The sequence below is a fragment of the Corythoichthys intestinalis genome, chromosome 3, assembly GCF_030265065.1.
Source record: "Corythoichthys intestinalis isolate RoL2023-P3 chromosome 3, ASM3026506v1, whole genome shotgun sequence".
NCBI classification, from domain to species: Eukaryota; Metazoa; Chordata; class Actinopteri; order Syngnathiformes; family Syngnathidae; genus Corythoichthys; species Corythoichthys intestinalis.
Window position 1 is genome coordinate 51765242 of NC_080397.1, and position 17503 is coordinate 51782744.

The 17503-nt window shown below is 36.9% G+C and overlaps 1 protein-coding gene and 1 long non-coding RNA gene across 2 annotated transcripts; one reads left to right on the forward strand and one right to left on the reverse strand.

The window, feature by feature from the left end:
* Positions 1-398: 398 nt before the first annotated feature.
* Positions 399-2281, forward strand: LOC130913513 (uncharacterized). The gene is made up of 3 exons (XR_009062776.1): positions 399-664; positions 1295-1423; positions 1540-2281. It is a non-coding gene; the product is annotated as an uncharacterized LOC130913513 (long non-coding RNA).
* Positions 2282-6767: 4486 nt separating this feature from the next.
* Positions 6768-17307, reverse strand: LOC130913815 (arrestin domain-containing protein 3-like). Its single transcript, XM_057832692.1, has 6 exons — positions 17047-17307; positions 14587-14647; positions 11207-11378; positions 11038-11125; positions 10711-10967; positions 6768-7950 (listed from the first exon to the last, which is right to left on the reverse strand). The coding sequence occupies exons 1-6, from the start codon at positions 17303-17305 to the stop codon at positions 7813-7815; spliced, it is 975 nt and encodes a 324-aa protein (XP_057688675.1). The 5' UTR covers positions 17306-17307; the 3' UTR covers positions 6768-7812.
* Positions 17308-17503: the final 196 nt, after the last annotated feature.

Here is a 17503-nt window from a genome sequence, read left to right on the forward strand (position 1 = left end):
AATTTCAGGTTGAGAGGAAGATGTCACACTTCACATGATGCTGCTGATGACAAAAAAAGGTTCACGAGTGACCTGAATTTGCACTAAAAACTATTAGTACTCTGTGAGGTGTGTCTCAAAACTTTTAGGTATACTGTATATTAGGGTTGTTCCGATCATGTTTTTTTGCTCCCGATCCGATCATTTTAGTTTGAGTATCTGCCGATCCCGATATTTCCCGATCCAATTGCTTTTTTTTGCTCCCGATTAAATTCCAATCATTCCCGATAATTTTTCCCGATCATTTACATTTTGGCAATGCATTAAGAAAAAAATGAATAAAACTCGGACGAATATATACCTTCAACATACAGTTCATAAGTATTGTATTTGTTTATTATGACAATAAATCCTCAAGATGGCATTTACATTATTAACCCCTTAACGCCGAATGTCGCGATTCGGCATCATACCGTTCCCGCTTTGAAAGCGGCCAAAATATCGTCTGCCTTTGTTCACTGCCGGTACATTAATGTCAAACACATGCCTAGGAACCTTTTTCAAGCATTAGTTTCAGTCGTGTCCGACCAGAGACAACACCGCTTCCTTTTCCGGACCGTGATATTCAAGATGAAAGCCACGTCGAAGTCCTGCGCACCAACTTGACTAATTCATTCAATTCAAGGTAAGTCAGCTAAAATAAAAAAATATGTACCGTCTTATTGTGTACTTGTGTTGCTAACACGATGAGATAGAGTTTCTATGATGAGTATTTTTGAAGCTCTATGACGATTTTGGTTTGTAGCGCTATCGCTACAGCCGGCATCATCGGAAAAGCACCTCCCCCCTCCCCCGCCACCCCGCAAACGTAAATGCGTTGTTTGTCGAAGGTTTGCAACACTCGCACGCGTTTTATCTATAAACTATCACTCTCGTTATCATCTGTAAACATTACAAAAGTAATGTGTTGCATAAAAAAGGGCATTTGTGGTTACTATTTTTCTGTAGAACAAATAAATGAACGCATCCTTTATATGCAACGGTGCACACGGGTGCCTCCATGTCGTTCCACTTTTAGACACGTTTTATTCAGACATTGCCACACTTGTTGTCATCTGTAGACATAATAAACATAACGTGTTGCATAAACAATGTCATTGCTATTGATTTATTTTTCTTATTTCTATATAATGAAAAATGAACACAGCATGAGCTGATAACTACCAAACAGAAGCAAATGTATGTATGTTGATGGTTTTCAACACATTTTGTTTTGAAATTATAACAGTAATTTCTTTACCTTATTTTTCTGCAGAAATACAAATGAATGCAGCAGCTTTTTACGCAAAGCTAGCACACCGGGCCAAACCACCTCCTGTTGAGAGTGCTCTCAGTGAGAGTGAGGGCAGCGATGAGGAGTACAATCCTAATAAAGCAAGTGAAGGTGAGTTTGTGTCAAGTTTGAGCTTGTTTGACATCTATGGATGTAACTACGTGAACACACCGAAAAGATAAAAATGTTTGGTGTTTCCTAAAGTGATTTATTATTTTCTGCACCAGGTGATGAAAGCAGCAGCAATGACTCTACAGTGGACATTAGCAGCAGTGAGGAAGATGATGATGATCCGCCTCATCCACCTCCAACCACCAGTGCTGCACCTGCAAGATCTGCAAGAGCTACATCAAGGGCAGATCGAGCCTAAAGCAATATATCCAAAAAAAAGCCATACAAATTGGGATACAAGATTTTTGTACTGTGCGACACAAGAGGTCTGGTGCACTCATTTGACATATTCACAGGGAAAATAGATCCGGTACCAGGCCAACCAGACATAGGAGCCAGTGGTAACATTGTGCTCAAGCTTGCACAAGTCATTCATCCTGCTGTTCTTTGATAACTGGTTCTCATCTGTAGATCTGTTTGTTGCTCTTGCAAAAAAGGGCATACCTGCACTTGGGACCGTGCAGCACAATCGCCTGCGTGGGTGCTGTTTCAGTGCAGACTCATAGATGAAGAAGAAGCGAAGAGGGACATTTGAAGAGCAAGAGGCTCTTGTGGACAATGTCTGCATAAGAGCAGTCAAATGGTTTGACAATAGAGGGGTGATTGTTGCCAGCACATTTGCCAGTGCCCTGTCTGTTATGATAAAAATCATCTTTTATTTATTTATCTACATCATATGTCTTCTAGTCTGATTAAAAATGTGATGTACATCTGTGTTTAAACAAAAACAATAATTGTTTTTCAGAATTTCACAAGCAGTGAAAAAAGATGTTGCGATAAAAGTGTGTTCAGACCTGAGATGGGTATGTGCCTTTTTTGCCATTTGTTTTCCTTTATTGCCTGTTGTCGCTAATCGGCATCATACCTAAATGTATGACTATTTTATGGGCTATATTCAAATTAACACTTTCAATTTAATTTAGCATCTATTTGAAAGTAAAAACACACCCCAATTATTTTTTTTATTATTGGAAAAAAATTTAGGCATTAAGGGGTTAACATTCTTTTTGTGAGAGGGATCTACGGATAGAAAGACTTGTGACTTTGTATATTGTGACTAAATATTGCCATTTAGTGTATTTGTTGAGCTTTCAGTAAATGATACTGTGGCCATCCCAAATGCATGATGGGAAGTGGAACCATGACTCTGCGTCGTGCTACCAACTCATATATCTTCTCTGCGTTGGGAATTAACTTAAGGTGTTAAGACAAAGATCAATTGCCACCTTGCTTCCCCACATTGCTTCCTGTGATATTTCTATTCATAGGAAGAGAGATTGCAAGGCTTTAGCCAATTAACAAAAGGCTCCAAAGGCTGCCAAAATTCACTCTACTCATTTTGCGTTGCCTTTTATCGCTCTATATAGGTAAAACGGTGTCATTATAGATTGAGCGCGACAATGAGTGAGAGAGTCGTGCAGCGCATACATTAATTGCATTAAATATTTTAACGTGACACATTTTTTAATAAATTAATTGCCGCTGTTATTGGGATATTTAAGCCTAAACTAGAGACTCTGGATGAGTGTAACATATTATGGCTAACGTTAAATACAATTAGAAAACGATTTAATTAAAAAAAAAGAAAAAAAAAAAAAAAAGAATATATATATATATATATATTAGGGCTGTCAAACGATTAAAATTTTTAATCGAGTTAATTACAGCTTAAAAATTAATTAATCGTAATTAATCGCAATTAATCGGAATTTAAACCATCTATAAAATATGCCATATTTTTCTGTAAATTATATATATATTCTGTAAAATAAATTGTTGGAATGGAAAAATAAGACACAAGATGGGTATATACATTCAACATACGGTACATAAGGACTATAGTGGGCATTTTACTCTACTGTCATTTAAATCTGTCTATACTGTCCTCACTCCGAAGCGTCTACTTTTTCCAAAGCTAGACAGCTAGTGAACGACGCCTTAATAATCAGACTTCTTCCTTTTTCATCTGATTTATTAATAAAATGGCCTCAAACCATTGTCCTCTTTAGACAGTCGTAAAACTACAAAATAAAAGTACACAAGCATTGCATTAGCAACAACGTTAGCTTAGCACGCTATACAGGTTCACTAAACATAAACAAAAAGCATCTCATACAAAAAATATAACATTTCGCTTACTAACATAACATGTACATTCTTTACAACAACCATACTTACGGACAAATCTTGTCCAAGGATCATATAAGCACAACATTATCGGCCCGAGACGTCGTGCAGCCACAATGAACTGGCAAGAAAACAATAAACCATGTTGCAAAGCGACCACAACAGTTCGCTGTTGGACAGCACAAAAAGCCTTGCTGTAAAACTTACCAAAAGGCAGAATACTTTCTGAGCGGGACATGTGCGTTAATTGCGTCAAATATTTTAACGTGATTAATTAAAAAAATGAATTACCGCTCGTTAACGCGATAATTTTGACAGCCCTAATATATATATATATATATATATATTAAAAAAAAGGCATGGCCGATATTTTTTTGCCGATTCCGATACTTTGAAAATGACGTGATCGGACCCGATGGATCGGCATCCCGATGGATCGGGACATCTCTACTGTATATTGCCAAATGTATTGGCATACCTGCTTTAACTTGCACACAAACTTATTCTAATATGAAATCAGTCCAATCTTTGGAGCTATAACCAACTCAGCTCTCGTACAGACATTTCACATGGCCAAGGAGGGTTCATAATTTTAGAATGTTTAACTGTTCTTCCTGCGGCATATTTAAAAGGTCACAGACACAGAAGTCTCTGCTATAACAATCCGCTCTCTGTGCAGGCGTGTGAAGTTCAAGCTCACCAAACATTTATGACTTGGCTTTGTGCACTTGTGCAAAGCCATACGGGAAGAGGAAAGCATCTGTAATTGTACAAAATATTCCGAGTTTAGATCCATGAAAAATAACTCAGAATGCATGAGCATGTTAAAAGGTTTGGACCATATCATGCTCACAACTTTAGAACAATGTCACAAGTTCCAGAAATTTTCCGACACACCTAGCAGTGTTCTATTTTTGGCTTGTTTTTTTCACAAATAACCACAAAATAATTTTCATGTCATTATCTAATTAAACAATTATGATGCAATTGTTGTACTTCGTTGACTGTTTGACATTTGTTTTGTAGTGTTCTATTTTTTGAACATGCAACCGAGGGCAGTGTTGACTCAGAACCTGGTGGACTTTGCAAAATTTTCAAATTTTCTAAATTTGTGTTTTTACAGCAACTGAGTGTTGAAAGTACGTTTTTTCAAATGATGAGTACAATTCAGAGTACATATTGTTGGAACAGAGACCTCATAATATATTGACGGGGCGCGGGGCTGATTAATAGGGGGGCTACCTCCGTCAAAGCTGACCCAGATAGCAGACCGACGTTGAAAAGATGTTGGATCAACATTCCACTTTCGATCTTATATTGTTGATTCAACGTCACTTTTGCACCCTCAATTAATGTTGTTACAACGTTGAAATCCTTACAAAACCTTAACGTCATTTCGATTATTAATAATATTGGAACAATGCTGAATCAATGTTATGTTTTCGACCAAAATGCCAGATCATCCATAATTCAATGACTTTTCAATTATATTTCCCAGTCAATCATAAACTATCTATTTGTCAACATTAATTCATCAACTATAAAACAATGTTAACCCAACCATCGCCTGACATACCATAGAACAACGTTGTTTCAACGTCACTTCACGTCGAAAATTTCGATGCCAACCATACTGATGATTTTGATGGAAAATCACCGTTTATTCTATGTCGGTCTGCTATGGACGTAAAACAGTCTCCATTCTTAATTAAAAGCAAAAAAACAAACAAACAAAAAACGGGCAGTTAGCATTTATTTCACGTAATTATGTCGATTGTGCTGCTAGTCTTTAAGCCACTGTGGCGCTGCCTCTTCACCACAAAGAGCTTTTTACTTTGAAAATTCTTGTGAATAAATGCGTAAATCCCTGAATTCTTTTTAGATATGGACGTAAAACAGTCTCGATTCTTTGTTAAAAGTGCAAAGAACCGGGCAGTTAGCATTTATTTTACTTAAATATTGCGAAATATGACGCCAATGCCGTAGCGGTCAATTTCTCCCATTGATTTTTTTCAAAACGTTTCAAAATGCATGCATAGAACGAAAACTATAATAATAACTAGGGTTGTTCCGATCATGTTTTTTTTGCTCCCGATCCGATCCCGATCGTTTTAGTTTGAGTCTCTGCCGATATTTCCCGATCCGATTGTTTTTTTTTTTTGCTCCCGATTCAATTCCAATCATTCCCGATAATTTTTCCCGATCATATACATTTTGGCAATGCATTAAGAAAAAAATGAATAAAACTCGGACGAATATATACATTCAACATACAGTACATAAGTACTGTATTTGTTTATTATGACAATAAATCCTCAAGATGGTATTTACATTATTAACATTCTTTCTGTGAGAGGGATCCTCGGATAGAAAGACTTGTAATTCTTAAAGGATAAATGTGACTTTGTATATTGTGACTAAACATTGCCATCTAGTGTAATTGTTGAGCTTTCAGTAAATGATACTGCAGCCATTTAACTTCTGCCCAAATGCATGATGGGAAGTGCAACCATGACTGTGCGTAGGGGCACCAATTGATATATCTTCTCTGCGTTGGGAAAGAACATAGGATGTTAAGAAAATGATGAACTACTACCTTTCTTCCCCACATTGCCTCCCACGTTACTTTTAATTGCTGAGAGAGGTAATGTAAGGCTTTAGCCACATAAGAAATGGCTCCAAAGTCTGTCAAAATTCTCCCTACTCATTATGCGCTGCCTTTTAGCGCTATCTATAGGTAAAACGGCGTCTTTATAGATTGAACGCGACAATGCGTGAGTGGGTCGTGCAGCGCATGCGTTAATTGTTTAACGTGATTTAAAAAAAAAAAAAAAAAAATTACCGCCTTTAACGCCATAAATTTGATAGCCCTACTTTAAGCCAAAACTACTCTGGATGAGTGTAAGACATTTTGTCTGTAACGTTAAATACAATTAGAAAACGATTTAAATAAAAAATATATATACAGTGGGGAGAACAAGTATTTGATACACTGTCAATGGGTTTTCCCATTGGCAGTGTATCAAATACTTGTTCTCCCCACTGTATATATATTAAAAAAAGGCATGTCCGATATTTTTTTGCCGATTCCAATACTTTGAAAACGATGTGATCGGACCCGATCGATCTTTAATAATAACCTTGAATCCTCGAACAAATCAATCCTGATACAATGTTTCCTGTTTGTATGCAGTACAGCTTTCGTACTTTTTCAACCGAAATCTGGCGTTGGATCGCTGTATGTGTTTGAGAATAACTGCGACCGACTTCGACCGACTGAAGCGGAGTGTGGGACGGCCCCCCTACTTGAAGGAGTGGCGGAATGTCTGGGGAAGATGTCCCGTCAATATCATTATGGAGTCTATGGTTTGAATGAAAATGACAATATCGAATGTAAACTATGTCTAGGCTGAATAAAGCAAGAATGTTAATTTTCAACTCATTGCATGTGGATACGATCACAGGTTGTTGTTATGATTGCCTTTGTTTTCATACTTGTATGGACTTGATCTTTCTTTATATTCCAAATATTTATTGATTAAGCAGGCACACACATTGACACAGACACACACACACACACACACACACACACACCCTACAATTTGGCATGTGCAGATACTGCCCGAAGGGGTAAAGAGTTTTCTCACACAATAGGAAAAACTACAAATTGAACAATACAGTATCCAGATGATGTTTCACAATGGCTGAATCGTTGTGTTCACTTCCAATTTTAGTTCCAATGAAAAATCGTCGCTGACAAAAGTGTCACAAACAGAAACATTCATTTGATGTTTGGTATTTTCCACTTTTGCTTGGCTGAGCAGCATTTTAAGAGGCCTTCATTAGAAGTATTCCCTCATTTTTCTCACCAGGGATTATAAAACAGTCATTATTTAAAAAAAAAAAAAAATGCTGACGGGGGAAAACAAATTCTACTATATACATTATTTCAATATACAGTACAGGCCAAAACTTTAAATACACCTTTTCATTCATGTGTTTTCTGTATTTTCATGACTATTTACATTGAAGATTCTCACTGAAAGGATCAGAACTATTAATGAATACACGTGGAGTTATGTACTTAATAGGAAACACCCCTTGGTGGCGCCATTGCTGCTTGACAAACAGAAGCGCAAAAAAACAAACAGACAAACAAAACACTCACATATAGCCAGCCACACATCTCCCTTCACATGACACTAATTTGGCAAGCTTCTATGTCCCATGGACCTTTTATGGTTTTGACGATATGGATAAGAATCTTGGGATGGACCCAGTAGAATGACCACAGGAAGTTTGATGTCTGGATCTCTAGCCAGTGGGTCACCAAGGATGACCTGCAACCAAATATATGCATAACCTTTAGTTGGTTCTTTATTTTTGAGTGTAGTCGTACAAATTTACCCAATGGAAAGAATGAGAGGAAATGTTTGGCACTGCTTTGGCTTCAAATGGACTTTGGGGGCTGGGGTGGCAAAAAAATAAGAAAAAGAATCAGAAAAATATGTTTCTATACATATGTTTTATTGCATATGTTGAGATTATTGTTCTGTTGCTCAGTAAAGTTGCCAACATTTATCTGAAAAAGTAAAAGCTTTTGTCACAGTACACTGGAATAGCACAGTCAGTGTTACTCAGCACACTTCCCTGAGGCCACCAGATCAGTTTACACAGAGAAAGACACCCTGTAACTGATTAGCCAAAGAGGAGCTCAAATTTCAGCTGGCCTAGATTTCTTTGTAAAATGCAACGCAAATCCTTTGGGAAATTCATTGTCAGTTAAGTGTTGGAAAAGTTTTGAAATCAACATAGTTTTAAATTAACATTTGTTCAATCTACATATATATATATATATATATATATATATATATATATATATATATATATATATATATATATATATATATAGTGCTTAAAACAGATTCCATTTCTGTAAACAGATTTAGAAGCGAAAATACATGTAAACAGGATGTAATCAAACAGGGTTTCTACAGGTATCAGCAAATCTCATATTTTGCTTTTTAATGCCACTTTTAATGCTACTTTAAACAAATTTAATGGCCATGCCCAACTGTAGATAGTTTCACACATACAAATTGTACGTAGAGTTGTCCGATAATGACTTTATAACCGGTATCCCAATGTTGTCTAACGCCAAAAATCTGATACCGATATCAAACCGATACCGATATTTGAGGGCATTGACTGAACATATTATAGCTAATTGCCAGCGTTGTTAATCTTACTTTAAAAAAGTAATTAATTACAGTTACAAATTACTTCTCCCAAAAAGTAATTGAGTTAATAACTCATTACCTGAATGTAAGAGTAATTAGTTTCTTGGCAAGGTAACTGGTGTTACCTTTCATGTTTTTTTAACCCCCCCCCCCCCCCCCCAAAAAAAAAAAGAAAACCCCAAAAAACCATGGTAACCTTCGCTATGTTTGGAAGTCATTTAATGTTGTGAATCAACCTTTAAAGTTGTTAAAGTTGCTCCCGTTATTGCCTTAGTTCAACTTGTCTGCTTTCGATATGTTAAAGTTTTAAAACTGTTTCATCATTTAAAAATAGAGTCAAGATTTTGCCGATTTAGGAGTATTTTAGATAAAAAGTTACTTAGGTTCGCAAGGAAGGTTCTCTTACGGTATTACGGTACGCGACGTCACCATTTTGTTTCGGTAATACCTCACTCTAATCGGCCGAATGATTTCGTCTGTGTTAAATTCTGCATTTTCTCACTCTTCATAAAGCACAGAATTTAGTTTCTTGAACTCATTTGAGTCAACGTTCATTTCAGCTCCGCAACTCGGACCATAACATACGTAAAAACACAGACTTCCTGTGTGTGTCCATCAATTATATCTGTCCCTCGGGAAACTCAAACCCAAACAACAATAGTTCCTATTGTTACTGCTGTGTTGACAGCGATGAGCTCTCACGGATTTCTGACTTACACTCTCACTTTTATTTTACTGTAACAATCCATGGAAGAAACATTTATTCATCATGATGAAACGAGCAAGTTATACAGCAGCCTTTAAAAGAAAAGTCACATCTGTTTTGTTTTCTCCTAGATTCTGGTAAGTTGGAGAAGTTGTCAAATCATATTATTACCGTAAATAATGTCAGTTTATGGTAATTGTTTATTGATTAGAAAATGCAGAATAAATGGAGTTTATTGAGCAAAAGTGTGCCTGTTACTGATTCACCACGAACCTGGAAATTTCGTAAAACATTAGTGGCGTCACGGACAGGATCGCCAGGCTTTTGTCCTTTTGCCGCTTTACTGGAGTGTTGTTGGCTTCCCACTCTTTTGTCACGGTAAGCGATTTTCATTTCTAAGGGACACTCTGCTGTAACAGTAACGCGGGGGTGTGAGGTTGGCAAACTCAGACTTAGCGTAAGGTTACTACTTGCTGTGCTTGTTTTTGATACCTGTTTGCTTGCTCTGGTGGGATTGTAATCAATAAATCACATATATTCTGCAATTGTCATAAATAAACATAGTCTATTGAGCAAAAGTGTGCCCGCTACTGATTCACCGCGAACCTGAAATTTCATACAACAGTAATGCTTTGTACTACCAATGTGCTATGCTTGTGCTGTGTTTCACCAGTCAGTAAAATGACATTTCTGTATCTGTACACGAGCTGTTTTCTTGTATTCTTCTGCGTGTTATAACCGGGTACAATAATTTTTCCTAGATTTTACAAGTAAATTTGGGGTGCGTATTATACACGGGTGCGCCTTATATTCAGGAAATTACGGTACTCTGGAAGCTCGGCAGCGTAACCCAGTGACGCCACTGCTCTGCGGCGTTAACAACAATGGTGACTTCTTATTAAACTAATTTTGCAAATTGTATAAAAACAAAAATTATCAAGAGGGGTTTCAATATTAAATTATTTTAACTCATATTAACGTATATCTTTTAAGAACTACAATTCTTTCTATATGTGGAAGGGCTCGGCACTAAGATGTATGATAGAAGAATAAACTAGAGTAGATTTAGTTTAGTTCAGTGATTTTGCCAACCATAATACAGCTAAGGAACATTTTACTAGCATTTCTGAATGTATTTTTTTTCCCATGCCTACCTTGAGCATATACTCGAGCTTGATCACGGAGCAGTTGCAGAAGGTAGGGTGGAGCTGCATAGGGATACTTAGAACATTACTGATGGTGCGACTGGTCCGAGCCGCAACAGACTGGCCTGAACCGAAGAGAATCTCATTTGTGTGCACAAGCGTCTCTGACTGAGCCACAAATATTTGCTTTTCACAAAGGAAGAATTTGGGAGTTACTGCACTATTTGAGCCATTGATGACTTCAACAGACACTTCCATTTGTTGACCTATGATGAGTGACAAATGTTTAAAATCACGTACAACACTCATGACGCGAACGGAATAAAGTGTATTCACCTTGCGTCAGTCCCATTTTCTCTGAAGTTACATTCAAAGTAACCTTTCCAGAGCCGTAAAATGAAATTTTGGTTGCACTTTGCCGCTCCTGTGCAACAAAGACACAAAGTTACAAAGCAAATCTCAGGAATATAATAAGGAATATTCTTTGAAACAATTAATTGCATACTTTAAGACCGATGATCAACATTTCTGATGTGGAGGCAAAGGGGAACTCAGACTTGGTAAGAAATGGGAACTCAATCCTCGTTTTGTGAATGCTCCAAATTGACTGAGTCAGTTGAGCTTGTAAACTGTATGTGATTCGGCCCCATTTCCCTTCATACGATGAAGGCATATCTCTGCAAACAAATGATCAATGTTTGAATGGAAGAATCCTTATTTGGTGATTTTGCTGAGGACGTGTACGGACTTAAAGCTGAAGTTCAGAATTTTTGACATACGGCTTAATCTTCGAGTTAGCGGGGGGTTAATTAATTGGTGGAGTTGATTTCAACAAATTCCATGCAGTTTGTCAGTTTCTTGTTAGTTTCAGGGCTCCGGAGTGGCTATGCTAGTGCAAGTCAATGGTCCCGTCTTAGCATGTCAATAAAAACCAATATTAACAGATCTAACATAGTCAAATAAATTCATAATACAGAATTCTCGTACTTGTTTTTTTTCTGCAGGACAATTTTTTTTAGATGCGTAATGCAACCACAACAAACAGGAGTGCTTCAGCCACTCGAGCTCATGTAGCATTTGAGGAAGGTGGGAAGTCAGACTTATCCTACTCGGATGATACCAGTTGCGACCTCAAAGCGTTCCAAGCGAATGTAAACAGCAATATGGCTGATTGTGACAAACTGTTTTCATTTTTGCCATTAAAAGACATTTTGACCTCCATCGTAACCTGCCTTCTCGTAAGCGATCAACTAGTGGAGGAAAAATGACGGCAAAGGTAAATAGCACACAATGTTATCTGCCTTCTGTAGTTTTACTATTGACGGTCTGCTTTTCGATGGGCAGCACCATTTTGTCGTGTGACGTCAGATTCAAGCATCTCAAGAAGTTGGGGTACTTTTTTTTCCTCCCAATTTTCCCATTATATCTTTCCTGGTCGGAGGTTGGAAAACTCCAACTTCCCACATTCCTCGAATGCAAAATCAGTGTATTGAGTCTTGACTGAAGAACGGCAATATGGTGAAATGTGCATTTAGAGGCTGTGGAAACAGAAGCAATGGGCAAGTGAAAATTTCCACAAATTCCCTATGAAGCACGTGGAACCATATAAACTGTGGTTACTTGCTGCTGGCTACGACATAAACACACAAGTGGAAAAAATATCACTCTGCTCTGCAGCCTGTTCCCTGCAGAGCTGCTGGATTACAAATGTTGCTCTTCATACTACAATAATTGACATGCAATGGTAAATTTTCATAACTTTATCCCGAGAACATAGTCAACACGACTGATTGCATGGGATTGCGTGTTGTTTTTTATTGGCATACTAACATGGGACCATTGACTCGAGTTAGCTTAGCCACGCCAGAGCCCTAAAAGTAACAAATAGCTTACAAACTGCACGGAATTTGTTAAAATTAACTCCACCGACTAATTAAACTAGTGCTGCAACAATTAATCAATTATCTCAGTATTCGATTAGAAAAAAGATTCGAATTAAAATTTTGCTGCTTCGAGCATTCGTGTAATTAAAGTGGTGTTGTAATGGTTTGTTTTGAAAGTGTTTGTATTTACTTGTAATGATTTGGGTAGTGTGCATCATTTCACATGGCAAAATCCAGATGCTCCCTGATAAGGCCAACAAAAGCTAAGTTTTTGTTTGACCTAATGTTTTTTTTTTGTTTTTTTTTTTAAATGCAATTGTAATTAATAGGTATATTAAGCCATTCTTGTGGGCATATGTGTTTGACCCATTTGTTAAGAGCATGGTAAAAAAAGTTAGCATTTAAGCTAGCGGACTTTTCCAATGTAAGTTAGCCAAATGTTCTTTTGTTGTACATAGATCCTCAATTATTATTATTTTTTTAATACCGTTTGAGGCTCAGCTCAGGTATTTTAATATTTTATGTTCCTTATCCGATTACTCGATTATTCGAACTAAGGAGTTCATCGATTAATCGACTACTGAAATAATCGATAGCTGAGACCCTAAATTAAACCCCCGCTAACTCGAACATTAGGTCTTATGTAAAAAATTCAGAACTTCCCCTTTAAGTATTGGGACACCAGTCTAGAGTATTGAGCTCACCACATGACCTCATTTTTCATTTGAGTTTTTTTTTTTTTTTGTCAGAGGAGTTGTAACAGATCGAGCAGCCGTGACTGACTGACTGCTAAAAAGTGCTTTCCAATGGCGTACCGCACGCAGGCTATTTTGAGACCGCGACATTGCATCGTAAAGCGGAAGTAAAGCCGAAGTGGGACATTATAGACCCGCCCTCGCATAGACTTAACGTAATTTGTGCTATTTTTCGCCGGTAATCTTTCAAAAACGAACATGCCGATCACGCATTGCTTTTTTGTTACTTGTTGAAACGACTAGACATTACGACACCTGAAGGATGTTTCTTCTTACGTTTCCGGAAACCAAAAACTCGGAAGGAAAAAATGTGAAGACCGTAATCAACTTGCGCGGACTTTAACACCAGCTCGGTGAATCCATTCACATTTCATATGCAGTAAACATTATGTTGGGTTGGCATGGTCTTTCAGAGGACAAATCGGTACGCCATTTTTATATTTTTAACTTATTCTTTTAGCGTAACGTTGTGCTGTACTGCTTCTGTCTGACAATGAATGACCTGAAAAGAATTACAATGGTATCTGACTGCCACTGTTACTGTTTCTGTTATATTATATATAAAACAACTTTAGGAAGGGGGAAGTGTAAATAAATTATAGAAATAAGATGTGTTATCAATGAAAAAATAAAAGTGTTCGTTGGCTGTCACTGAGTAGCATTTGCGATCGCTACACAAAGCTAACTAAATTACCCCCAAGAACTGTAAGAGACGTAGGACAAACAGCGGATATATAAGAAAGACAGGGCTGATGGTAAAGGATAGCTTGTTGAAACAGGAGAATGTCATTGTCAGTCGCGTCGATAAAAAAGCTAAAGCTATGCTTAGGTCGGCTCGTTTTTTTTCTCGTTTTTTTCAGCCTTCGACACTCAAGCCATCACTTTAACTGAACATTTTTATGTTCTTCCACATCTTTGCCAGTCAATTTGGCACCAGGCACATCATTTTCGGAGAGAATTGGTAGGTTTAGCGCTGTAAACATCTCCTTCGTACACGATTTCCATTCATTTCCTATTAGGGACAAATGGTGGCTTGTCCCTACTTAGCAACAGTAGCTAATGTCATGAATATTAATGAGCGGAAGTGACGTGTTGCTTGCGGTACGCCATTAGTGATACATGTACTTTGTTAAAATGAAGAATATTCAGGAAGTGCGAAACAATTTATTACAACTACTGATAATTTTATTGTATGTCCCAAGACTTATGTACAGTATTTCCATGTAGTATGCTAGAAGAGGACTTACTTATTTGGAATCTTAAAGGTAAAAGGGTATACACTCTTTCCTTGGCGAATGATTTCTGATCCTTGACAGGGAAAAAGGCATGTTAAAAATCAGTATTGGGCAGAAGCAGCAATAATGCATTGAACAAACATCTCAAACTTAGCTCAAAAAGATTTTAAGCCTTGACAAATTTGTTAAGTGAACATGTGAAGCCCATCAAACCTCAACTGGGTGTTCCATATTATCTTCAGTGTACCAATTTAAAAAATGTTTTGTATAAACAGGCTGCTACTTTCTTTTTTTTTTTTTTTAGATATTGTATATAGTATTGCTCATTCATCACTTAGTGTTAGTGCACATCCTCAAGAGGGTCGCAAAGTGATATGTAATGTTATGATTAGTAAATAAAGATGGTAAAGAAATTCAAATAGTGCTGTAATGATTAGACGATTAACTTGAATAAGTCGATTAGAGAAAAAGCTTTGAATCAAATTTTGCCGCTTCGAGGATTCGTTTAAAGGTAACCATGGATAGAAAGACATGTAGTTCTTAAAAGATAAATGTTATTGCGAGTTACAATAATTTGACATAAAAACCCCTCTTAATGTTTTCATTTTATTAAAATTTTTAAAATTGCAAACCCAAAAATTATCTAATAGGTCGCTATTGTTGTTGACGTCGCAGGGCGGTGACATCACAAGGTCACGCTGCTATACTTTACAGTGTCACTCCTTAACTATGTAAGGTAGTGATTTAAATACACCACAAGGTGTCAATGGCGAGTTTCAAATTAATAAAAGATCAAGCTAATGAGTGCATTTTGTCCCTCGACTGACGCCGCAGTTTCCTGTTTACTGCAGGTCCATTGTGACTTACGTTCATTTGAGTATTGTCTTCACAACAAACAAGACTCCTGATAATGGCTCCCAGCATAATAGTTTGTATATTGTGACTAAATATTGCCATGCAGTGTATTTGTTGAGCTAAACGAGTTGCTAAAATGTTTAGAGTTTGACCAAAGTCTGAGTAAGTATTTTGTGTATTTTGCTTATCTATTAATTGTGAGAATTATGAATATTATTTTTGTTGTGTTTTCACTATATGGTACTTATATTTAATTGTATGCTTGTGAAGGAGGAGTTGCCTAAGCATATGTCCATAAACAGCGCAGTCCAAGCTGCGAATCTGAACGCCTGTGTACTCGCCTTTCTCTCTGCCTTACACCCCACTGTGGAATAAAGGGAATACTACGGTATCAGTCGAGGGACAAAACACACTCATTGGCTTGATCTCTAATTAATATAAAACTCGCCACTGACAGTTTGTGGCGTATATAAATCACTACCTCAGATAGTTAGAGTCACACGGTGGAAGTCAAGCAGCATGGTCATGTGACATCATCGCCCTGCAACGTCACCAACAATGATGACCTACTAGCTAAAATAATTTTACTAATTTTATTAAAACAAAAACATTAGGAGTGGTTTTAATATCAAATTATTATAACTCATACTAATATTTATCTTTCAAGATCAACATGTCTTTCCGTGATTCCCTTTAATAAGTGGCATTGTAATGGTTTGTTTTGAAAGCGTTTGCATTTAGTTTTATTGATTTGGGTAGATACACTGCCCTCTAGTGGCAAGAGTAAATAAGACATAACTCATTTAACATGCCTGAATCCAGCTGCTCCCTGATAAGACCAACATAAGGTTTTTGTTTGAGTTAACATGTTTGTTTATGCATTTATTATTTAGTGTAGAAGTACATTTAGCAGTTTTTTTGTGGGAATATGTGTGTGAACGATTTGTTTAGAGCTTTGTAAAAAAAAAAATTAAAAAAAAGTTAGCATTTTATAGCATTTAGGCTAGTAGACTTTTGCTATGCAAGTCAGCAATTTTTCCTTTGTTGTACTTTGATCCTCATGTATTAATTTATTTATATACCGTTTGAGGCTAAGCTCAGGTATTTTATGTGTTTTAAATGCATTTATTGCCCTTGTGAAATGAAAGTGCAATTCTGCATAGTTTGAAGGAACACTCAGGAATTTTATTTTGTATTTGCATTTAATGATCTTTTGAAAGTGTAATCATAGCAGGCCAAAATAAATATTATTACAAGCATAAACTGTTATTTGTTTTATATTTCCTAAAATGTATTCTGCTATGCATTAAATGTTCATTATCTGATTACTCGATTATTCGAACTAAATGATCGATAGATTAATCGATTACTTAAATAATCGATAACTGCAGTCCTTGCGTCTTGTCGCCCAGGGCACCATGTAGGCATGGAATGCCACTGTGCATGCAATTGTTTAGGATAAAAGCATTGTAAAAACATTTTTAGAACATTATTATTAAAATAAAAACAAATCAAACTCATTTTGATTCAACTTTTGGCATGGCAGTGAACTTAGGGCTCAAAACAGGTAGAATGCAATCACTTCTAAAACAAGTTTGCAAAGGAAAAAATACAAACCATCTCCTTTATTTTTATCCTGAATAATAATGTGCTCCATGTAGAAATATTTCTCTTCATCTTGATGGTGCACTGTGGTTCCTCCATCTTGCCCATACCATTTCACCTCTGCTGTTCCTTTAGCTTTAACCACCAACAATTGCACCCTGGTCTCCTTGCTGGCCACCACAAATACTCTACCGGAGAGGACATCTCCAGGTGAGAAAGTTCTTCTTTTGTTCAATTGATTGTATTCCAGAGAAAAATGCTTTATAGACATGATGAGGTCATATTTTACGCAGTTTTACTTGTTGACAAAGTAGTGGATGCTGGCGGGGCTGATGTCAAGCAGCATACCTCTCGTAAAACGGTCTTCTATGTGTTACCGGTGGTCATGTGATCAAGCCTGGAGGTGTCACATTCACCAAGGTAACCCTAGTAGCTACAGCCTCAATTCAGCCAGTTGCATTTGTAGTAA

Bases quoted from the DNA above. Each gene is read 5' to 3' on its own strand.
- LOC130913815 (XM_057832692.1), bottom strand. From the start codon at position 17,305: ATGTCTATAAAGCATTTTTCTCTGGAATACAATCAATTGAACAAAAGA. The intron at 11,126-11,206 runs GTATGCAATTAA...TTTGTTGCACAG, and splicing joins TGTTGATCATCGGTCTTAAA to GAGCGGCAAAGTGCAACCAA. The intron at 7,951-10,710 runs GTAGGCATGGGA...ATTTGGTTGCAG, and splicing joins AGCTCGAGTATATGCTCAAG to GTCATCCTTGGTGACCCACT.